Genomic DNA, 25,126 nt, shown 5'->3' on the forward strand with positions numbered 1-25,126 from the left:
TATGGGCCCATTTTTGTCTGTTCTTCCCACCAACCTTTTAAGACAGTGATGGGAAGGTAGCCAGGTACTTTTAACCTATAGGATGCCGATCGGTTCTAAATAAAAAGTCAAGGTCATTGGATTCTTACAAGGAACCTTTGCAGAGTCTGGAGAGAGAGAGTCACAAAGTACTTACAATGATTTAATTCCCACTGTGTTAGGAAGCCTCATATACTGGCACATGCTTATGATCCAGCACTAGGGAAGTAGAGGCAGGAAGAACCTGGGACTTGCTGGCTGCTAGCCTTAGTCTATGTGGTGAGTTCCAGATCGCTAAGAGACCATATCTCAAAACAATAAAACAAAAACTGCAGAATGTTCCTAAGGAATGCCACCTGAGATTGTCTGCTGGCCTCACCTGCATGCACATGTGTACAACCATATACATGAACACAGACAGACATGGGGGCTGTGACGAGAGGAAGAGAATGAATCTCAGAAATGCTGACATACCTTTCTTTCTTAAGCCTTAAGATCCCATGGAACCTCCTTGTTGATGGCATGCCCCTGTCTCCCAGCAACAGCATCTTGCAGTGGCGGCAGCCCTGTCTGGAGCTGGAGGGGCTCCGTGGATCAGAACCTTGCCTCCATGAACCAGACCTCTCTATTTCAGTTTCTCCTCCAGTCTATGCAGACTATGATGTTGGGCATCTGTGTTATGGATCTCATGGTTTCCTTTGTTTCTGATTCTTTACAGATATCATTAATGGAGTTCAAGAGAAATGTATATTGCCTCCTATGGATGGCTACCCCCACTGCGAGGGGAAAATCAAGGTAAGGCAGATGCTATGCCTGTTTATGCCATCGTCCTCCATCTTTTCCCCTTTCCAAAGCTACAAGTGGACAGTGAGCCTTGAAGCAAATCCTTTCTGAGTGTTTCCATACTCTGAGTGGATGGCTCTTCTCTGCTGGGTGAGCAGAGGCTCTCCCTAGTCAGACTGAGAACCTGGACCACTTCTGGCATCCACTCTGTCTTTCCCAGTCCTTAGATCCTTAGAATCCTTCCCTCTCCCTGCTCCCCAGAGTCCTGTTCCATGTCCACATTGTGGTGTGAATGTGATATTTGCATATGCAAATGAGTACCCTGACAGCCTTGGCCATTCTGAGATTAAACCCAACATCTCCAGAATGCTAGGAAGTGCTCCATATGGAGCAGCAGCCTGGACTGTGTGATCTGTACAGGTGAACATGTATGTCCATGTATGTAAGGAGGCCAGAGGACAACTTTGTGTCATTTCTCGGTCACCATCCACCTTTCCCTTGAGACAGGGTCTCTTACTGGCTGAGAACCCACTTGGTAGGCTGGCCTGGCTGTTCCCCGAGTTACTGTTACCAGTGCACACCTGGACTCCTGACCTTTGTTGTTGTTGTTTTGTCTTAACGTTATTTTGGGGAAAGAAGTCATATTTGTTTGGCCTGCTCCAGGAAACCACTCCTGGCCAGTGGTGTTTGGATACAGGTTGTCTGTCATTCGAGTACATGTCCTCTGGGGACAGCTGCGAATGCTCACAGTCACTTCCGTAGTACTTGGCCTGCGTTCTGCTCTGCGGGCCCTTTGCCGTGGCTGTGGCACCTCCCGAGGGTGTCATGGCAGGCCCCTGTGGTCTTGCTCACACCCTCCTGCCCTTCCCCTCCACTGCTGCCCGGGCACACAGAGGACCTCTGCTTGGGCAAGCATCTGGTCACCTGGCCCTCAGCTCAGGGATTTTTGGCTTTGCTCTACCCATGGGCTGCCACTTGAGCCGCACAGCCACTCTCCCCTCTGTCCCCCCCTCCCCCACAGCCTCCTCAGCCATGTCCTCTCCTCTCCTTTCAGTGGATGAAAGACATGTGGCGCTCGGATCCCTGCTACGCAGACTATGGAGTGGACGGGACCCCCTGCTCCTTTTTTATTTACCTCAGTGAGGTGAGTCTTTCCGAGGATGTGCACGTCTGTACCGAGGCTCTTTTGGACCCAAGCCTGGAGGGGGCATGCTGAAAAGGATAAGAAGCCTCTGTGATTGCCTTCCTCATCCTCCCCACACCCTCCTGAACATCTTTTTTCCCTTAAAGGAAGAAGAGCCTGGATTAGCTGGTGGTATTGTTTGCTTTAACTTTCCTATTTCAGTAAAATACACAGAATGTAAGAATTTGAATCTTCATCACTTCTTTGTTTATTTTGACCTTCTTTGTCCTTTTTTTTTTTAAACATTTGTTTAGTTTGTCTGCACTCACACATGTGTGCCATGGCACACAGGTAGAGGACAGAGGACAACTTATGGGGTTCTCTCCTTCCCCATTTGGGTCCCAAGGATGGGGACTTCAGGTCGTCAGGCTTGGTGGCAGATGCCTTTACCCCACGCTAACTTGCCTGCCCAGCCTTTGAGCACAAATCGTTCGATATCTTCAGACCCATCAGACAGTGGGCCCTGACCGAGAAAGCAGACCCACCGATTGGGTGCGTGGCCCCCAGAGCACTCTACTTTGGGAGGAAGACTCTAGGTGCATGAGGCTGAAGGCTCATCACGAGACTCTTTCCTAAGTCTTTAAGAGTAGAAACATTGTCCTCCTCTTCCTCCTCCTCTCCTTTTCTTTCGTTTGTGTGTTTTGGTATTTTGAGGCAGTGTCTCATATGGCCCAGGCTGTCCCCCTGAACTTCTGATCCCCTCCCTCTACCTTCTCAGTACTCACATTTATGCCAGCATACCCTGTTTATGCAGTGCTGGGGGTTGAACCCAGGGCCTTGTGCAGGCTAGGTTAGCACTCTACCAAGTCAAATCCTCAGCTCTCTTGACCGTGTTGATGCGCCGTCCCGTTCTGGGAGTGTGTCTGTGTTGCTGTGTAGCTAGCCCTGATCTTCCTCATCTACAGAAGTCTTTTCACTCTGCACAGCCAGAACTCTGCACCCATTGCACTAACTCCCCATCATCCTGCCCCGGGAGTGCTAGCTGCACCATTCCACTCTCTGCCTCTCTGAATTCGAGTGTTCTAGGTACTTCAGGAAAGTGGAGTCATGCAGTGTGTCCTCTTGTGTCTGGCTGACTTCACTTAGTACATTTCTCTTAGGCTCCTTATTTTTGGAACATGTTAGAATTTCTTTCCTTTTTAGAAGCTGAACGGTATTCCACGTTTTGCTTAGCCATTTGTCTATCAGTGAGGTCTTGGGTTCCTTCTGCCTTTTGGCCGTTGTGAATAATAGTTCTTACTGCTTGTCCAGCGTTGGCAAGGAGGGGCCTCTTGTGTCTTCCAAGTTTCAGGGATTTCCTGGGATGTCTGAACTCTTTTCTTCCTGAGTCGTAGGGGGGTCTTTCCAGGATGGAATGTTTCAATTCAGAGGAAAGCATTGTACAAAGCTGCTCCTATGGTAATTCTCTACTTAATGTCTCTGAGGAAGAGCCCTGCAGTTTTAAATAATGGCTGCACCAGTTTCCTTTCTGACCACTAGTGCACACAGTACCTACCAGTTTTCCCAAGTCCTCACTAAGATGTGCTACCTTCCGGTGTGGGGATAGTAGCCATCTTAATGGGCCTTGTTTTAATTTGCAATTCTTTAATAATGAGCTGTACTCGGCTGCTTCCACTTGGCTGTCAACTGCTTTGTTCTTATGGTTACGTTACCTCCTTTTATCATCTTTTCCCTTTTCTGTCTGATTTTCATTTTCATTTATACACTTACATTTAAAATGCAAGTCCTTTAAAGGTTGTGTAGCAGTTAACAGACCCCATGGGTCACTGGCTCAGGTGACTTCTATTTCTCCTTCGGGAAGAGTGCTTGTCTAGCATGCACAAAACCCAGAGTTCCATCCCTAAACTGAGCATAGTGGCCCACACCTGTAATACTAACAGCTAGGAAGGTGGAGGGAGGAACATCGGATGTTCAAGGTTATCCTCAGCAACATAGTGAGTTGGAGGAAAGGCTGGGATATGAGACCTGCTTCAAAAGAAAAAAAAAAAGAACAATTAAGATTATCCTTGGTGAGCTGCAGGGGAAGAACCTCGTAGGGAGGGAGTTAAAAGCTAGCTGTGCCTTCTCTGGACCAGGCAGCCTTTGGACCTAGGTAGGTGCTGGCCAGCCTTGGCTAGGTCTCTTCTCCAGTTCTTGAATTATTCTGTTCCATTGTAGCAGCCCCTTAATGATGCTCTGAAGGACACTTTCATTTTTTAGGCTCATTTAAAAGTTCTTGCCATAGTTTTCCCTGGGCAGTCTGTGCACCTCTTTCCTGTATCAAGTGACTAGGATCTTTTATTGTGATGACCAAGCCCAAGTCACCAATATTCTAGGGCACATGGCTCCTCTCCTACGCCCACATTTCCTCTCTGTGGCAGCTAACTAACATCGACTGTTAAGTTGACACAGTCTGCAGTCACTTAGGTGATGAACCTCTGCATGTCTGTGAGGGAGTTTCTAGGAGACTGAGATGGGCCGATGGTACCCTCTTGAGGTGTGGATGGTACCCTCCCATGGGCTGGGTCCCAGACTAAACAGAAAGGAGAAAGCTGAGTACCAGCCTTCATCTTTCCATCTTGCTGCTTCTTAACTTCTTGACATGATGGACGCCCCCTCAAACTCAGAACCCAAATAAACTCTTCCTTCCATAAGTTGCTCTGGTAAGGTGTTTTGTTACAAAGAAAGGTAGCTCACACACTCACCTTCATTTTATCAAAGTCACAGCCCTCCCTCCTTCAGCACTGGGCTTTGATTCCAAGGCCACAAAGATGCTAGGCATGTAGACCTACCACGGAGGCATGCCACAGACCTTTTCAACAACAGACTAAGTTATTCCCCAGGAATCAGGGGAACCCCAGCACTGACAACAGCAAAATGCCTTCTAGAAATTAGAAGCACAGTCTAGCCTGGATGTTCCTCCCGAGTTGCTGACATACTGATTTTGCAGCATTTGTTTGAGCCTGTTCCCGATTCCTGACTTTGCAGAGCCTTCTAATTTCCTCCTGTAAGGAGAGGAAGGTGACCTTCACCCTGGTGAGTACTCAATTAGAAGTGCCTCTCCTGCCTCGAGGGAAAGACTGTTCATCCAGTTTAATTTCAAAAAGTTTCCTCTGCAAATCCCTTCCCCGGGTGGGAAGAATCCAGAGTCTAACCATGGGCCATGATTGACACAAGCAAGGCTCATTTGGGGTTTGCAGGCTGGGGAGGGCTGAGGACATGAAAGGTGTCAGATTCTGCTTGGGTTTCCCAGCCTCTTCTCCAGCTCCTGAGCCAAAGCTGGGAAGATGCGGAGAAGCCATGCAGTGAGCTAAAAGACACAGGAACAAATGGTTCATGATGAGTTCCTTTCCTTTGGAACTACTACCCTCACAGCACTCCCAGTGAGGAAGGTAAATGTCTAAGACAGAGGCAAGTAGCAGTCTAGGGAGGAGATTCCAAGGGCTGTGCCAGCACACTGGTCTGTATAGAGACCTTGTCTCACAGGCCTCTCTGTGCTTACTCTCTTCCTGAAGTGTGTGCAGGCTTCAGTAGCCTTAGACATAGATCCGCTTCTTTCTCCCTTTCCAGCCAGAGAGCTTACTGACCTCTGTTGTAGGTATAGGGTTGTCAGCAACGGTCCAGAGGTCATTTTCTTCCACTGTGCCAGGCTTTCTTTATTTTAACAGTTGAATGGGAATAAAAAGAAGAGGGAGAGATTCAGATAGGAGAGGAAGAAAGGGTGGGTGTAATTAGCCACCAAGCAGGAGAAGGCTCCTCTTCAGGGACAGCTGGGAACCTCTGGTAGTTAATACAGATGGTCAGTCAGCTCAGCAGGGCCTAGGATCCCCTAGGAGGGGAGCCTCTGGACGCGTCTAATGGGCTAAGGAGGGAAGATCTAACTCAAATGCGGTCCTGTGGGCTGGCGTCACGGACCGAGGAAACAGAAGAAAGCGAGCGGAGCACCATCATTCACCTCTCTCCGCTTCCTGGCTGCCACCATGCGTTCCCCACCACGGTAGACTGAGTCCTCAAACTTTGAGCCAAAATAAACCCTTCCTTCAAGTTGCTTTTCTCAGGATTTTTATTACAGCAGTAAGCAAAGTGAGTAATATGGGCCTCTTTATCCCAATCAGCCTCTAGAAATGACTCTCTCCATAAGGGCCTATTTTATCGTTCTACATGCCTAGTGAGAGCTGCAGGCATGATGGACACCCCTGTAAGGTCACCACCCAGACTCATCAATCACACTTGCTCTTCGGCCACTTCTTAATCTCAGTGACACAGCCTGAACTTGTTTCCGTGGGTTCTGCCGGTCAGACTCTCCTGTGTTATCAGGATGGTGTGAGGATGCCCAGGTTTACATCAGAATGTCCTTAGAGAAGGCCTAGCGGGTAGAGGACGCTCAGTAGACATAAGTGACGTATTTATGTTTCCATGTGAGCCTTATTTGAGGACATTCTGGATGGGCTTGCTGTTGTGTTTTAGAGTTAGAATCAAGTCACCAGTCCAATTTGATTATGATAAAGCATCTGGTATGACTTCTGGTCAAAGAAGAACTGAATTCTTCCCTTGATACCTAGTTGGTTGGTTGGTTGGTTTTTTGTTTTATTTTGTTTTGCAGGGGAGCGGGGGTGATTTGAAGGCCATATGTCTTCCTTTGTGGCTTTCTACCTTACTTTTTAAATAGGGTCTCACTATATCTGCAACTCAGCAGTTAGGCTAGATTTTTCTAGCCAGTGAGCCCCAGGGACCCTCCCTTTTGTCTCTTCAGTGTTATGGTTACAGGTGTGTACCACCACTTCCAATTTTTATTTTAATGTTCTGTGGATTCGAACTCATGCTTATGTGGCAAGCACGCTACCAACTGAACCATCTCCTTAGCCCCATGTTTTCCTTTTTAACTGACAGGGATTGTATATATGTGTGGTGTATAACATGGTGTTTAGATAAGCATGTGCCTTGTGGAATGTCTAAGGAAAGCTAAGGAATGCACATTACTTTATGTTCTGTGTGTGTGTGTGTGTGTGTGTGTGTGTGTGTGTGTGTTAAACACACTTGGTTTTGACTGCTGGTCTCCATACAGGATGCTAGTTTATGTTTGTATTACAAGCTGGTACACAGAGCCAGTTATGAGAAATTAATTGAGATGATTCTCAAAGGCAGTTACTAACCTTTTAGTAGTATTAAAATCCGGGTCTGGGGAGATGGCTTAGCCATCCAAAATGCTTGCTGCTCTTGTAGGGGACCTGAGTTTGGTTCCCAGCCAGCACCCATATTGGGCTGTTAACAGCAGCCTTTAACTATAGCATCAGGGGATCCCATGCCTCCTCCTGTCCTCTGTGGGCACCGCATAGAGATCTCTCTCTCTCTCTCTCTCTCTCTCTCTCTCTCTCTCTCTCTCTCTCTCTCTCTCTCTCTCTCTCACACACACACACACACACACACACACACACACACACACACACACAAAGAAAAGAAAAGAAAATGGGGGTAATACATCTATGCGGGCCTGTTTGTTAGTCTAGCCCCCCCCCTTTCCTTTCCTGCTGTCTTGTAACTTTCCTATTTTGTTGAACTCTGAGACCATATCACACACCAGGTTTCTCTTACAGTTGGCAAAATGAGAAAGCCATCTTTGTTTGCCTCGCTCTGTAAACTCCATCAGCACATATGTGAGCGACTTCTGCTGCATTTCCAGTCTCTATTGAAAGAGGTGGGCTTTTCTTCTGGGTTTGGCGTCAGAACAGAGACGATACCGAGAAGAACTAAAGTAATGTCACTCGGCATGGATGGGCACCTTTAGATGCAGGAAGGGCCTCTCTTCCTTCATTTCCCGCCGCCATTGTCTTAGTCCACCCCCTTGAATTGAGTTAGGGAAATGCAACTTTGTATCTAACCAACTTGTTTGTTTAGAGCACCTGACGGTTTAGTGTGTTTCCCCTGGGATGTGTTTACACACTGATCCAGCTCCGCCTCCACTGGTAACCCAGATCCATCCACACCCCCAACACCAGCCTTGCACCATTGCTCCTCTCCTTTTGTTCTACTTAGGAACCCGCTGGGTGTGAATCATTCTGCCTGCTGGAATGCTGGATGGCATGACCTTGGGCGGGTCTTGTCCAGGTCACCATAGCTGCAGTGAGTTCAGGAGTGCAACAGCCATGTCCTATCCAGAGGACAAGTCTTTCACAGCCCTCCTCCCCATCCTCTGGCTCTGAGAGAGCTCTTACATCCCTCCTGGTCTTCCCCGAACCTACTGAGGGAAGGCTTCCTAGAGATGTCCATTTAGGGCTGAACACCCCGTGGTCACTTACTCTCAACACTTGGACCAGGCCAGAGTCTGCATTGCTACGCACCCCAAAAGATGCTTCTCTGACCAAGCATGAGAGTAGTATCAGTGTAACTGTTTAGAAGGCAGTTTGATGTGTCCATTCAGCAAGATAACAGTAGTTTCTTCCCTACCTCTGACCTCCTGAGCCATCCACCACTTCGTAATCTACAACTCATTTTCAAATCAATCCCCTAAAGCACAGCCTTCTCTATGTGCTCCTGTGGCCACTCTCCGTGGCTTGTTATCTGGCTGACACTGCCCTGGTGATGGCCGTGTCACGACAACAACCCAGGACTCCCTTCTTTAGGGTCAAGCCTGGGCCCTGGCAGTCCTGGTAAGCTAGGCTTCATCACCTGTCCCAGTATGCCAGTTAGAGACAAACAGTGAATGCAGAGGAAACAAAGAGGTCCAGTGATACTGCACTGAGTCCATCTTCAGGGTCCTGACATGAGGCTTAGGTTTAAACAGATGGCAAGATGTATGCAGAGCTGAGCAGTCCTGAGCAAGGGGTGGTCCTGCCCATCATCATAATCTCAGCTCCAGTCTCTCCTGCAAGATGGTCTTACAGTTGTCGGAACTGTGTGCAGTCTCTTCCCAGGAGAGAAATTCCTCCCCTCTCCACTGCTGGCACCAGGCACCAGCCTTTCCTTCCAGCTTGAGACTCCTGGGGGAAATTGCAGTTTCTTTGGATCCATTGTCTCTGTGTTGGACAGTGGAGAGTCACATAGAAGTTTGTCTTTGCCGGCTCTTCTGCCCACTCCCAGACAGTTCGAAGTGTAAAACATCACTTAGGCTGCATGCTGTAGATACTAGCCACATTTAGACTGCTGACCGCAGCCAAAGGAGATAAACAGCCAGGCCATAGTGAGCTAGGCTATACTGCATAAGTTAGGTCTCCTGGCTGCAGAGTGCCACACATACTGCCCCTTCCAGTCTCTCATTCTGAAGGAATAAGAACTCAGCTAAGTAGCCAATAGCCACTGGTTCTGTGTTCTCTCTGTGCTGAAACCCACTCCTGTTGAGCGTACAACCCTAATTAGCTGATTGCTTATTTTCCAACACTCCATAATTTTGATGCCTACCATCCAAACAGATGGAATCCCACCAGGCTTCCATGAGGTCATAGCTAATGAAAACCAGGTGTCACTCACTCTGTGATAAGACTATGTGAATGATTCAGCTCATCAGGCAGCCTCGGATTCCAACATCAGGCAGGTCACTTTGTAGAGTGGTTTCTTTGAGCTGTGTAACTGTTAGAGACAAGACCGCATGCAGTAATTACTGCAACTGTCCTTGTTTCGAGCGCATTAATTCAATTCAGCTGTCTGCACCTTTTATTGCTAGTGGCTTTTATAAAACTTGGAACAAGTTTCTTTGCCCCCCATCAACAGTACATTGATGGATGATGTTCATGTATTTGATACCCACACATCTTTCTCTTCTTATATCTTTGTTCCAAAACCTAGCAGGCAACAACACACTTGACTCATTGGTTCTATGGCGCTCTCTCGCGCTCTCTCTCTCTCTCTCTCTCTCTCTCTCTCTCTCTCTCTCTGTGTGTGTGTGTGTGTGTGTGTGTGTGTGTGTAAGTGCAAGTGTGCATGCAGAGAACTTCTGGTCCTGTGCACTTTGTGGTTGCTTGGTTGCATTTTATTTCCCCATTTGAATGTATAGTATATACATTCAATATATATAATATTGAATAATATATGTGTATATTATTAGCACACATGTACACATTTGTTTTTTGATTGTTTTAAGATTTATCTGTTTATTATGTATGCATTTGTATGTGGAGGCCCAAAGTTCATGTCTAGTATCTTTTTCAATCTCTCTCTATTGTATTGAGGCAGGATCTCTCACTGAACGCTGAAGTAGCTGATTCAAGCTAGTCTGCCTAGCTAGTTTGCCCAGGAGATTCCTGTCTCTGCCTCCCAAGTATTGAGATTACAGGTGACTGCTGTGCCTGCCTGGTGACTGCTGTGCCTGCCTGGTGACTGCTGTGCCTGCCTGGCTTTCGTAAGGCTTTAAACTGGTCATGTAAACCTTTTATTCACTGAGCTGTCTCCTGAATTCTCCACACATACCCCTTGTTCTCTTGAGAAACGGTTCCTCACTGGCCTAGAGCTCACCAAGCCATCTAGGCTAGGCAGCCAGTGTGGCTTGTCTCTCCACCTGCCCAGTATTGGGATTACAGATGCACACCAGCACGCCCAGCTTTTTAACATGGGCTCTAGGGGTAGAAGTCAGAGCCACATGCATGAATGGCAAGCATTCTACCAGCTGAGCTGTCTCAGCCTTGTATTGATCCTATTTTTTTGAAGCATTTCTGTAGTTATTGCAGGTATTTTTAATTTGAGATAATCGAATTGCCCAGTAATTTATTACTAGATCTTAAGATGTTTACAAACTACTACTCCAAATGCCATTTTAGATGTGTGTGTGTGTGTGTGTGTGTGTGTGTGTGTGAGAGAGAGAGAGAGAGAGAGAGAGAGAGAGAGAGAGAGAGAGATAGAAACAGAGAAAGAGAGAGACCTTTCTAATGGAACAAAAAAAGCAATTTCATGCCTTACCCATCAATCTGTTTCTTCTCTTTCAAGAACAATGGACATAAAGGTCTCTGCCTTTCTGTTTTCCCTTGGCAATATGTAAAACCAATATTGGTTGAGCGTGCTATTAACCTTGAGTTTAAATTCAGCGTACTTAATCCCTTGATTACTGCCAAGATTAATGCCCAACAGGAAAGGTTGGAAGCTTAAATGCTTGTGAATGCAAGCATGAAATGAAATCCTAATAACCAGCACAATGATCTGGATTTATAGCCTGTGTGGGCTGTGAAAGATAACTTGGAAATGGTGTTACAGAGACTAATCTGTCAAAGTGGGCAGCCTTGGAGAATTGACTGTTCAGGCTGCAGGAGAAAAACAGAACAACAAAACGGACACGTGGGAACAGGTCAGGGTGTGCTTTAAAAATACCTCTAGCCTGTTGCCTGAGTAGACCACAATGTGCCTTGAACATGTTTAGCTGCATGAAGTCGGAAATTCTCTTTCCACAAGATAAGATTTCCTGGCAGTCAAGACAGTTGGCTGAGATTTATGGTTGAGTTCTTTCCATTTTCTGCACCCAGACTTTATCTCTATCTTTTCCTCTCCGTGTATTCATTGCTCTAGCTGCCTGAGTGTTAAGATGCCCTTTGTAGAAGGATTTTTCTAACCATCCCGACTTTGAAGAGCTCCTTTCCCGCCATATTCTCCCCTCTGGAATTAGTCTTAATGACATTTCTTGGTTGTTTCAGACACTATGACATTTATAGTGAACTTCTCCTGGTCTCCACCTTGCAAAGCTCAGGAAAGAGCAAGAGTTGCCAAGCCCCTAACTACTGCATCTGTGCTTTCTGGAACACACATGGTTGATGGAGCTCCAGTACAGTCAACTTCTATCTGTTCTTTATACACGTCTATGTTTTATTCATGTGTGCATGTATGTGTGATAGAGAATGGGTGTGTGTGTGTGTGTGTGTGTGTGTGTGCGCGCGCACTGAAGAGCACATGTGGCAATCAGAGGACAGCTTCCAACTTGATACCGAGTCTCTCTCTTATTTTTCTGCTGTGTATAGCGAAGTTCACTGGTCCTCAGACGAGGAATTTTCTGGTCTCTGCCTCCCATCTTGTTGTAAAAGTCTGGGATTATAAACACAAACCTTCACATTTGTTTTTTACCTACCGAGCCATCTTCCAGCTGAATTTTACATACTTTCAATGTTGTCTCATAGTTTCTGGTATGTGCTCAAAATACATTTGATAGTTTGGTGGTTGTTTATTTGTTGTCGGTTTTTGAGAAGCGTCTTATATAGCTGGGCTAGCCTCAATTTCAACTTCTTTAGGTAGCTGAGGATAACCTGGAACTTCCCAAGTACTGGGATTACAGATGTGTCCCACCATATCCAGTTTCTGTGGTGCCGGGATGGAGCCAGGGCTTCATGAATCCTACAAGCACCCCACCAGCTGAGTCCCAGCTCCCCCCACGATTCCTCTGTCCCGATGATGAGTTGCCATGCTAATACTGAGCCACCAGCCAGGCTGTTCCTGCATGGTCTGGGTGCCAGTGAGTTCAACAAGACTTCTCACGTGGAGACCTGAGGGACAGTATGGAAACAAACCCCAAAACCACTAGCTTTGCTGGTATCGGTGTGTCCTGTGCTGGCTTTCGATGCTTCTCCCTGTGGCACTGCATCCTGACCCTCTGTTGGTTGTTTGTCCCATCAGGGTCTGACAGGATGAGGCTGTGGATCTGTTTTGCATCGTGGATGGCATTTCACACTTCTTCCAGGAGGTGTATTCCGCTAGGTTGTGGGTTCACTGACTCCTCTTCCTCCCCTCCTCTTTCACACTGCCCTTTCTCTTCCTCCTTGAGGCCTCAGGCATGCTCAGTCAGGACAAATGGCTGAGGTGCCTGTTAACACATCAAAGTAGACCCTACACTGCCAGACAGGTTCTTCCAGTGTCCCTCAGTCCCTCCCTGTTAACAGGGTTCTCCTGGCTGGCACAGCCTGCCCCCCCCCCCGCCCCAGCTGCTCTTTACTCTATAACCCAGCCATGTTGGCTACTCTGGTCCTTTCGCCCTTTTTGGCCTCCCCGTCTCCTGGCCTCCCAGCCTCCCGGCCTCCCGGCCTCCTGGCTCTGCTGTCTCCCTTACAGACTCTCCACACATGGTCCAGCTCAGTCTGTTGGTCATGTCCACTCTGGACTCTCCAAGATGTCTTTACCTCTGGCAGTGATCTCCCTCAAATCTACAATAAGCCTTCTCCAACATACCTAGGAGCAGTAATGTCCTCCTTCTTATTTCTTTATTTCCTCCGCAGGGAATGTCCAGAGATAACATTACTTTCATTTCCTGTCCAATCTAGAAAACCTTTAAATATTTTTATTACATTTATTTATTATTTACTTATTTATTTGTTTGTTTGTGGGGGACATGAGTATAATGTGTGGTCAAGGGACAGCCTCGGGTCAGTTCTCTACTTTCAGCTTGGGGTACCTGGGGATTGAACCCTAAATCCCCTTTGCTACTAGACCATCCTCACTGGCCCCAGAAAACCTTTACTTCCCAGTTCAGTTGGCTTCCACAGATATATAGCACTTTTTTATATTTAAAAAGACTTTTTTTTGGCTTGCTTGTATGCTTTATGTCTTTTGATTGTTGTCATTAAGGACTCATTGGTTGAATACATGTGGTATGTTTGACCCACACTCATTATTTTCTGACCGAGGACCATTTTATCATTGTTATAGTAACCTGGGAGCCTGGTGCATACATTTATTGAATGAGTGATTCTGTTCATAGTGTGTCTGAAATACTAGGCTGTACCCTATTGTTGACATTGTTCTAAGCGGTAATTTCTCCTAGCTATAATCTCATCTTGATAACAATGTCATTGCAAAAACCTGCTAAGACTTTGAGATTGAGACACACAGCAGGGGAATTTTGAGCTTATTCACAGTGTAGTGCTGTCCAGTATTATTTTGTGAGGAAGCATGAGGGATCAGATCAGAGTACTAGAATGAAAAAACCAATTATAGTAGAACTATTCTCATGGTCACTTAAGATGATATTGAGGCAAAGTCATGTGCTAACAGCAAAGAACTGTGGTGTCGGTAAAGTCTTTTCCTGTCTGGCCAGCCAGCTCCCAAATAATGGTATGGGGACTTCTTATTAATTATGAAAGCTTGGCCTATAGCTTAGGCTTGTTCCTAACTAGCTCGTATAACTTAAATTAGCCCATTTATATTAATCTACATTCTATCATGTGGTGTTCCCATCTTGCTCCTCCTATTTCCTATGTCTCCTGGGTCTCCTGTGCAACTGATTCCTGCCCCTTCTTTCTCTCCCAGGAAATCCTGTTCCTCTTCCTGCCTATCTATTGGCCGTTCAACTTTTTATTACAACAATCACAGCAATACATCTTCACACAGTGTACGAACATCCCATAATAGGTATCCCTAGTCTCCAGACTGTGACCGCCTCCCAACTTTGGATAGTGCTGGCTAGAGACGTGGATTCAGGCTGAATGAAGCCAGTTTTGAGTGCATTGAGCACCTGAGGGGAGAGCTTCTGTGGGAAGTGTGTCTGTATTGCTACTGTCATCGTCTGCAGAGGAATTCATTTGCTGTCTCTCCTGTGTGTGGAAAAGTGACTTTCTCAGCTAATGGCAGTCTGAGATGGGTTTTAAAAACTCTGTGTCATGCTGGGCAGTGGTGGCTCACACCTTTAATCCCAGCACTCTGGAGACAGAGGCAAGCAGATCTCTCTGAGTTTGAGGCCAGCCTGGTCTACGTAATGAGTTCCAGGACAGCCAGGGCTACACAGTGAACCCCTGTCTCAAAAAACAAACAAAAACTCTCATTTTTGATAGCTCACTAGTATCCATTGGTTCTGAGGCATAGGGAAGACTTCCCACAGCTTCTCTGTCATATCCTGAGCAGGGCTCTGAAGAATCACTCCAGTCCCTGGCTCTCTCCTGCATGTAGCCAGGTGGATTCACATTCTGTATTTATAGAGTTCCTGCATGCTCTGGTAGAGGCAATAATGATTCTCTATACCACATCCTCACCACAGCCCCATGTACAGTGTTCCTTCAAGGATTTTCAGTTACCCACAATCAACAGAGGCCTGATTATATTTGATGGAAGTTTCTAGAAGCAAACAATTCACCAAATAACTTTTATTGTACTATATCATTGTAGCATCTACCATTTATTAGTTACTATTGTTTACTGTGTGTCTCAGCTACTTTTCTCTGCTATGGAAAAATACTTTACCAAAGCAGCTTAAGGAAGGAAGGCATGTCTGGGCTCAGTGTTCGAGGGTGCAGTCCACCATGGTGGGAAACGCCTGGTGGCAGGGGATAAGTGATGTAATTATATTTTAATTTCAAAAAATAGAAATCTATTAAATTTTTAAAAGTAGACTCTATCAGAAGAAAACTCACAGTAGATGTATGACCGAGTCTTCTCTGTGGAATGCCTGGGACTCTGAATGTTGTGGGCAAGGAAGGATGATGGAAATGGGTCTGTGGCCTATATATATTCACACATGTACACACACACACACACACACACACACACACACACACACACTATAATAATGCAGATTAACAAAAGGGAAAAAAACCTGAAAGTCCCCAAACCCCCAACATACAGAGACAAAGAGTCTTTTCTTGGGCATTTGGTTTTGGAGGGGGGTGGATTTTTGTTTGTTTGTTTGTTTTGTTTGATGTTTGAAACAAGGTCACATTGTGAAGCTTTGCGTAGCCTAGAACACACTATATAGACCAGGCTGGCCCAGAACTCCCAGAGATCAAGCTGCCTCTGCCTCTAGGGTGCTAGGAGTTTGTGCTACTGTGCCTGGTAGTTGGTTTTGATTGTGTTTATCACTTGAAAAGGGTGGCGTGAGAGCCTGTGTGTCAGCAATTCACTAGAACACAGCACTCTCCATTAACAGGAAGAGACCCAAACTCAGGCTCTTTCCAAAGAAAAGAGCATTGGCCAGAGAGACTGGTCCCTGAGGACTGCATTTGCGCCTCCCTGGCGTCTACTGTTTGTGTTACCAGCAGGCTCCTTGCTTCCTCCTTGAGCTGTCTGTCTGTCTCTCAGCCAGCAGTTTCTTTTTCCTTAAGTACAATGGCTCTTCCATACTGTGGATCCTGAAACGCAGCGTGACCCAGTTAGAACCTGTAGGAACTGCTTTGATTTACCAGCCTCCTGATAAAGCTGCAAAACCTATTTAGTTCAAAGAAGGCTAAATTGCCAGGAGGAATGTCAAAATTGTTTTATTTTATGTCTCACCTCTGAAGAAAAGTGATGTGCAGAGCCCCCTCCGCTGAACAGCCGTTAGTGTTGGTAGTTCTAGCCCGGCAGGTCTTCCCCGTCCCAATCTGCTGCCTCTTCATTCTGCGGCCTGTGGCACCAGCTAAAAAGATTGGTTTGTGTCTCAAGAGTTTGGCCTTCAAATCAAATCAGATTAGAGTAGTGCTGCTGCCTTATCAATTGCTGGGTGTGTGTTACCACGAATCCAGATGGTTGTCGGTTCTGTGGGTGTGCACCGGTTTGCAGGCGTCTGTGTGTGTGTGTTGTGCATTGTGTTGGATGTCACTCTCAATTACTTTGGTCCTGGAGCTTGCTGATTCAGCTAGAGCAGTGGTTCTCAACCTGTGGGTCATGACCCCTTTGGAGGGTCAAAGGACCCTTTCACAGAGGTCACACATCAGATACTTAGCTTATGATCCATTACAGTAGCAAAATTACAGTTATGAAGTAGTAACGGAATAATCTTCTGGTTGGGGGAGGGGCCACCACAAGATGAGGGACTGTATTAAAGGGTCACAGCATTGGGAAGGTTGAGAACCACTGAGCTAGACTGTCTGGGCAGGATGTCTGTGTCTTCCCAGCACTTGAGTTACAGGCAGAGACTGACACATCAGGTTTCTTAGCATGAGTGCTGGGTCCTCACCATCGTGCAGCGAGTCACTGAGCTATCTCCCCAACCCAGTTTCCAATTGTTTGCTGTGGTAAACTTGGCTGCCCTTGATGAGTTAGTTGTTGGGTCTGAGAAGGCCGTGTGCTATAAGATTGGGCAGAGGTGAGGGGAGATGAGCAGCAGTGTACCCCTGTGCTGAGGGCAAACATTCAATGAAAAGCCACAGCTGGGGAAGTGTGGAAGAGGCAGCCATGATGGAAGGTGTCTGGAGGCAGTGGTGGGACCCAGAGACCTCGTGAGCCAGCCCCAGAGTAGCTGCTATTCTGGAAGAGTTTGAATGGGGGCAATTCCTATGAGTCAGGGAGCGGGCTCCTCCTGGGGTCAGCTTTATTGATAGGCTGTGATACCAGGGGACCAAGCTCATTAAATGACACTGGATGCATCAGACAGAAAATGCGGTGACATATCAGGAGATGGAGTTGTTAGCCGCAAGCATGATTTTCCCTGCATGCTCATCGTGGCGCTTTTATGTAGGAAAACGCTGCCCTGTGGAAGGCAGTTTGTTTCATACTTGACTTGTCACCGATGCTGGCCTTCCTCCAATTCTGGTAATCCTCTGAGGTTCCAGGGAGAGAAAAATACTTTGTTTTTCCTCTTCTCCCCACAGGGTAATTGGTTTACATATAATTTAACTATTTCATCAACTAGTTAGCCTATCCCTGTAGTGAGAGACAATCTTAACCCACCCTCCCTTTGCGGGTTAAGGTCTTTATCTGGTTCTCCACCGATCCAGTTGCAGGCGGAGCTGAAATTGCTGCCTAAAAGCTCAGTTGGACCACTCTATTTTCCATATTTGCAGAGATGTCCTTGGAGGTGGCAGAAGGGTGGCTAGTGATGTAGAGAAGGGAAAACTGAGCAAATGATCAGCTCAAAAAGGGCATTACAGCCTTGGGAGTTCTCCAGTGAAGTTATGCTTTAGATCACCCTGGAATGACCGTTTTCATCAGTCTTGGAAGGTTCTTCATGAGGTGGAGGAATGTGAAGGGAGGCTTTCCTTATCCATTCCTGGTCACTGTGGTGTCATCTTTTACCTGGCCTTCTCTCTTCATAGTCTTGCTTCATTTGTTCCCATCACATTCTTCGTGGGGAGATTTTTTTTTGTTTTATCCTGACAGGTTCCTATGCAGACGTCATTTATTCAGGGCTGGGGAGAGGCTTGGTCAGCAAAGTGCTTGCTGCTCACTCATGAGGATCTGAGTGAGGATCTCCAGCACTTACATCAGCAGCTGGACACAGGGGCCTGCACCGGTGACCCCAGCGTGGGGCAGGCAGAGACAGGTGGAGCCCTCGAGCTGCTGTTTAGCCAGTCTGCTGAACAAATGAACTCCAGGTTCACTTAGAGACCCTGTGGGGGGGTGCGGGGAGTATGGGGGGGGAGAGAAAGAGAGAAGAGAGAGACAGGGAGAGAACATTAAAATTGAGGTGGGAAGTGATGAAGGAAGACATCCAACTTCACTTCTATCCTCCACATGCATACACATATGGACACATCTACATGTATGCATGCACACATGGGAATACATACATGTGTCACACACACACACACACACACACACACACACACACACAAGGAAATTTACTCAAGTGGTTGAAGATAAAAATAGTTTTTAAAAATGAACTTAGTGTGTATTTATTGTGAGGATTCTTGACATCCATGCCCAATGTGTGTTCGGTTGAGGGTCTCACAGGCAAGCCCAGGACTCATCTGAAGCCTTCATATTACACATATGCTTTTGGGGGAATGTTTTATTTCATTGGTGCCAAATGAACCAAGCTGGCATAAGAACAGGAAACATGGATGTGTATGTTGTTTCCGGGGCCAGTTGAGGCGTCCTGCTCTGCCGGCCTCCTTGTCTGCTCATTTTTCCTGAGTTGTGGAGCTGTTCCTGTTGGCAGGCATGGTCATACTATTATTGAGAGGCCCGCAGTAATTGAGACCACGGGCCTCCAAGGCAGGTTAGTGTGCTCTTTTTTTTTTATGAGTAGAAGCATCCAGCTCTCCCCATGGGGAGAGTTTCTGAGTGACTCACAGGAGTCTAATTTTACTGCACAGGAAGAAAAGAGAACACTGCACTTTTCTTACCCCTTTACACCTCACTGCCCTCAGTTCATCTGCTTTCGGGCCATTTTCATAGCAGATGGCTTTATGCAAATATGGCCAGCTATTTTTGGTCATAGTAAATATCACCTTCCCTTATGAGTAAATTCTAGATTACTGAGACTGACATGCTTCTTTGAAAACCCACCCAGACCTAAAAGATAGATTAGCTCGTCTGATTGTTCTGCCAACCCACGAGGCTGTGGCTCCCTGCCTCAGTGACCCTCAATGGATGCCCCCCTGTAAAATCTTATAGGCCTTTCTGACTGAAGAGCAATGATTTCCAATGCCCATTCTTGAGCTATCTTTACTAGTAAACATGTTATCTCTGACATTTCATAGCTATTTTATGTAAATAGGTCAAATGTTAATATCACTCAATTCATTTGTTATTTTTCCTTTCCTAGAATTTTTTATTTTAATTATGCATATATAAAGAGGGGGCAATATGTGCATGAGAGTTCAGTTTCTTCGGAAGCCAGAAGAGGGTGTCATATCCCCTGGAACAGGGGTGGAGGGGGGAGAGAGGGAGGTCATAGGAAGTTGTGAGCTGCCCATGTGGGTGCTGGGAACTGAACTTGGGTTAACCTCTGAGACATGACTTGAGTCCCTTTCTAGAATCTCTCCAGCCCCTTCCTAATAATTATCACAATAAAATTATTAATTTCTCTGATCTCTTTAGTAACTTTCCTTGAAGGAAGTTCTACAAATCCAGTACATTTCTGCCTTTCTTTCTTCCTTTCCCCCAACAACTGTCCAGTGTGTCCAACCTGAACCTGTAAGCCACATACAACCAAGATAAACTATTAGTACAATATCACAGAAAATCATAGGCTTGCTTAAAGTATTATGAGGTGTGTGTGTGTGTGTGTGTGTGTGTGTGTGTGTGTGTGTGTGTGTAGTGATTATTTTTTTGTTTTATAATTCAGTAGTGAGGTTCTTTGGAGTGAACTTTGTGGTTGCCTCAGTGTTAAAAGGTTGGACACAGCTTGTGTGCTGACAGGTTGTTCTGTCAAATGACTATCATAGAATCGCTGCATAGACATCTAACCCAATCCTGTTTGGCTGTTGTTTGAGACAGAGTCCTGTGTAGCACAAGCCGGCCTAGAACTCTTTATATAGCCAAGGAGGACCTAGACTATCTGGTCCTCCTGCCTCCACATCCTGGGTACTGGTATGACAGGTGTGAGCCACCAGTCCTGGGTACCTACCTTCTTCCTTGAGACAGTGTCGAGCAAACACCCAGAAAACAAACCTTGACTAATTAGTATTAAACCATGGCTTGCATTCCTGATCCTCAAATCAGAGATTTATTTTTTTGGCCTCAATGCTGTCTGTTCCCTTTAGATGTGCCTGAACTAATCGAAAATCACCCCTGCCCATTTGCTGAGTGGTTTCCCAGTGACTCCTTCACACTGCCATTCCCCTGCAGAAGTGCACTTGTCCCCTTGTATAGACATAGGAGGATTAGTTGAAGGACCACTCCCTGTGATTAGGGACAGGTGTAAGATGTGCTTACTTACGACCTTGACTGAAGGATACTGCACCTTTAAGGGCACCTGCATCTGGACAGCTCACTAATGTCACAGGAGTTTAGTTATTATCTGGTTAACAATACCCCATATAAACACCATGTTCATTGTGAGCTGGGACTGGTTCTTAGCACTTTGTGTGTCCACAGAAAAATGAACAGATGTATTTAATGTTTTTGATTTATCTTTTTCAGGTTGAAAATTGGTGTCCTCGTTTACCTTGGAGAGCAAAAAATCCCTATGAAGAAACTGATCATAACTCATTGGTAAATGATTTTGGAACACTCTTGTTTAGATCATATGCTAAGTGATGCATACAGCATCTTTGAGAAGTGCTAGCTGAAAACTGAAGTCTAGCTGGCCCAATCATAGACCAGTTCACATAGATTTATTTATTGAACAGTTCTCTGAAGGTCCCTAAATGATGGGCCACAGAGAGGAATGGGCTCCAGTGCCAGATGTGGAGGCCTTGGGTGACCTAATGAGGGGCCTGCTGTAAATAATGACCAGGCTTGTCACCCAGCTCTAATGCCTGCTAAGGAAGATGAATGAGGAAAGACCATCTCAGCTGCGGAGGTCAGGGGAGATTTCAAAGTGAAGATGACAAGCTGAATTTGAATGGACAAGCAGTGCTCTGTGAGGTGGGAGAGAGAGAGAGAGGCATGGGAAGTCAGCGTTTGGTATCCTATTGCAAGGTTGGGTGAGCAAGGTCAGAGGTTTGGGTAAGCTGGGTTGAAGATGTAATAGAAAGAGGGAAAGGGCTCCAGAGACCTTGCAATACTATCTTGAAAGCTTGGGCACTTTCTTTAGACATTGACAAATTGGAAAATTTTTATTACTTTTCAATGTTTTTATCTGTGTGCATGTTTTATTTGTATGCCTGTGTGAGTTTATGTGCACCATGTGCATGCATGAGCCCACAGAGGTGAGAAGAGGGTATCGAATCTCAGGACTAGAGTTACAGAGGGTAGTGAGCTGCTCGGCATGGGTGCTGGGAGCTGAACCTCACTGTTCTGTAACAACAGTCAGCTCCCTTTACCTCTTCTCTCCGGTCCAAAGCAGACACTTCCTGTAAAAGGTCAAGTAGGGGGTTGGGGTGTGGCTCAGTTGGTAGAGTGCTCACCAAGCCTGCAAGAAACCCTGGGTTCAGTCTGCAGTGCCGTAAACTGGACTTGGCAGGGTATGCCTGTGCCACCTGGGAGGTGGAGGCAGGGGAATTAGAAGTCATGATTATCCTTGGCTACATTGAGAGTTCAAGGCCAGCTTGGGCTGCCTGATACCCCATCATGTACAGAAATAATAGAGCTAGTGAGATGTCTCAGCAGACGAAGGCACCTACTGCCAAGCCTGAAAATCTGAGTTTGATTCCCAGGACCCACATGGTACAGAGAGAAAAACAAAGTTCTGCAAGTTGTCTTCTGCCGTAAACACACACTTGAGCATGCCGGTGCGCTCACAGGCTCACATATGCACATTCTAAATAAATAAAAATGTAATAAACAGGAAGAATGTACAAGCCGGACAGTGTTTTTGTCTTTGCCAGACTTTGAATCTCACAGTTACTCATTTCTGCAGTCCTAACACAGAGAGCAGCCATGGTTAACATATGTAATGAAGGGCATGTCTGTGTTCCACTGAAACTTCATGTCCACACAGGTGGCTAGGAGGACTGTTTTATGGCCAGGGTTTGAACCCAAGTGCAGACCATGGGAGGTTGTTGGGTCAAGGAGGGAGACAAATGCTAAGAATGAGCCATGGAGACTGCTAAGAGATAAATTTGGTATGCTCGAGGTATCATATGAAATACGAACTGAGATCATGTTCTAATCGGGCTACATCCAGCTATAGTATCCAGAAAACCAGGAAACATAGTCTTCCTCCTGGACCTTAAGTTATTCTGGTCGGAATTTTAAATTGTACTCAGCTATGATAGAAACAAATCCTATCCCTAGCTTTTAAAATTCCTTAGAAAAATCATAAATTTGGTTGGTTTGGCCCAGGACAAAACTAGAAAATGATCATTTATTTCCCATCTTACTCTGGGAGGAGAGGCTTTCTGGTAACCCTCACAGAGTTGTCTGGTCTGTTGGAGCTGATACTTTTTCCTGTGGTCAGCTGCCTGGAAGGAAGCTCCAAGACACAAATTTTGGCCCAGGGGATTTGGAGGTACATCAGGTACATCAATTGTGAAAGCTGCATTTCAGCGTAGCTCAGGCTTTACAGCGACTATGCTTACTTTTTCAATCTCTAATTTTTTAAATGATGCCCCTTGTAACAAATGAGCAGCGGGGGCTTTGTTTCAATTATTTATCCTGTGTATGCATGTGTATGGGCACATGCATGCAGAATGAACATGTGCAGACCAGAAGACAACTTGCAGGCGTCAGTGCACTCTCCTGCCACCGAGTGGGTCCTGGGATTGAACTCAAATGGTCTCAGGCTGTTTGGCAAGAGCCTTTACCTCCTGATCCATCTTGTTGTCCCCACCCTCAGTAATTTTAAGGAAAGGCCAGGCAGAGAGTCAGGATCGACTTTTGAAATCCTGGATTTAATTGACTCTCAGGGTGAAAATGTCATGTCATGAAAATCAGTTTGCACCCTAGCATCTTAATCGTCTGCTGGTTTTATTGCATGTCTTTCTCTTTTTTTCCCTAGGCGGAAGTCCGGACAGACTTTAACAGTCTCTATAGCATGATGAAGAAGCATGAGGAGTTCCGGTGGATGAGACTTCGCATCCGGCGAATGGCTGACGCGTGGATCCAAGCTATCAAGTCTCTGGCAGAGAAACAAAACCTTGAAAAGAGAAAACGGAAGAAAGTGAGCTGCTTAATTCGGTTCCTTTCGATGGCAGCTTTCTCTTAAATTTTGATTTTGCTTGGAAACAAGATGAAGAGAGAGGTGTCATGTGTCAAGTGATCTCCCCTCAGAGTAGAGCAGCTCAGCCATTTTGAGGTTTTCTTGTCTCACACTCCATGTTTTCCTCTGTATTCTGTGAATGTGCACAGATACACATTTTACACACACACACACACACACACACACACACACACACGAAAGATCTTATCCACTACGACTTAAACAAGCTTGGGAACCCTTCCACTTTCAGAAACGAGATATCCGCAGGGGGGGCGGGGGGACAATGACACTGCTTTTGAACCACGTGCTTTAAGATGGTGGCCACTATGTTATGTTGCGTTGTGGTAGAACAGAGTGGACGTGACAGACGTGGAAAGCCAATTTCTCTCAGTGCTTCATACTGTGGGTTGTCACTGGAACCATTTACACAGCAAGAGAAATTTAGTTGAGAAGAGCCATGCCCTCCCTCTTTCTCCTCTTGTTTACTAGTCTGAATTGTTGTTATTTTATCTGTTACTATATTTCTCAATGTCTGTTTGGGTTCTAATGAGAGAGAGAGAAAGAAAGGGTGTGGGCGTGGGTGGGTGGGGAAGTGGGGAGGATCTGAGAGGAGTTGCGGGACGGAACTGTAATCAGAATATGTTGTATGGGGGGGGTCTATTTTAAATTTTAAAAAGAGAAAAAAAGAAAACTAGACCTGAAAATCCTAAGGAAAATGAAACAGTTGTGCTGATTGTGTATCTGTCCAGTTTTGATGCAAGCGATAAATTGACCAAAGAGCTTTGAAAAACATGGAACACTTGTATCATGTCCTATGCGGAAGTCTTGATAATCTTATTCCAGAGCCATTGTGAACATTAGGGTGTAGAGAATGATTTCCTGTGTTCCTTCCTTTGCAAAGTGGAATTTTCATTGTAGGAGAAAGTAAATACCTAGAAAGATGGATGGTATTACCTGAAGGTATTCTCTATAGCCTTGGGTTTGGATTGGCACTCCCAGGAAGAACCCAGAGCTTATTCTGTCTGTGAGGAAGAACGAGTTCCTAGAGAGGGCCATTGGAGAAGGCTCCTAATAGCAACTAAGTAGAGTCCCTTGAGAACTTTGATCTTTAAATGCTGTTTCCAATAGATGGGATAAGTGGTTCTTGGGAAAATGGCTCATTAAGGTCTGAGACAGAAATTGCACTTGATGAGCTTAGAACATCTTCTCATACCCAACAACAGAAATGCTACCACAGGCTCCAGCCAGAGAATGAAGGAGCCAGCTACCACACACTCCCATGGCCAAACTGGGTAGTTAGGATAGTCAGAGACCAAAGTTCACAGAATGGTTTTCTATTTAAAAACCAGACAAGCCTCATGGATCATAATTAGAGTATGTTTAAACAACAGGCTTGCTGGGCTGGGGAGAGAGCTCAGTTGATAAAGAGCTTGCCACACAGGCATATCACAGTGGTCCATATCCCACATAAAAAAGCCCAGTGTAGTGTACATGCTTGTAATCCCAGCACTGAAGAGACAAACACAGGAAGATCCCTGGAACTCGAAAGCCAGCCTGTCCAGGCTCCTCCATCTCCTCTGCACTGGGATTACAAGCAGGCACCACCACACCCAGCTTTTACATCTGGGCTCTAGGGATTCGAACTCAGATCCTCGTGCTTGTTCATCAGGTTCTTTACTGACTGAACCAGCCATATGTTCTATTTTTAAAAATCAGAATAATCTTCTATAACTCTTACTCATGGCTCAACCAAGGGCAGTTCATGGTGTATTTGTTTAAAACAGGGGGAGATTATTTCCTTCCTTGTTTTATACTTTCTTAAAAAA

At 45.9% G+C, this 25,126-nt stretch overlaps 1 protein-coding gene and 1 non-coding gene across 6 annotated transcripts in view; both read left to right on the forward strand.

Moving 5' to 3' along the window:
* The window catches only part of Mgat5 (alpha-1,6-mannosylglycoprotein 6-beta-N-acetylglucosaminyltransferase), a 274,469-nt gene that overhangs the window by 153,632 nt on the left and 95,711 nt on the right, over positions 1-25,126 (forward strand). For all 5 annotated transcript variants that reach the window (XM_036202890.1, XM_036202893.1, XM_036202892.1 and 2 more), the window contains 4 exons: positions 737-813; positions 1,856-1,945; positions 20,639-20,710; positions 23,100-23,261. In XM_036202890.1, coding sequence (XP_036058783.1) covers positions 737-813; positions 1,856-1,945; positions 20,639-20,710; positions 23,100-23,261 — 401 coding nt within the window. The remainder of the gene's footprint in view (positions 1-736; positions 814-1,855; positions 1,946-20,638; positions 20,711-23,099; positions 23,262-25,126) is intronic.
* On the forward strand, positions 12,315-12,423 carry LOC118593570. Its single transcript, XR_004946247.1, has one exon. It is a non-coding gene; the product is annotated as a small nucleolar RNA U6-53/MBII-28 (small nucleolar RNA).

Source organism: Onychomys torridus, chromosome 11, assembly GCF_903995425.1.
Source record: "Onychomys torridus chromosome 11, mOncTor1.1, whole genome shotgun sequence".
Classification (NCBI taxonomy): domain Eukaryota; kingdom Metazoa; phylum Chordata; class Mammalia; order Rodentia; family Cricetidae; genus Onychomys; species Onychomys torridus.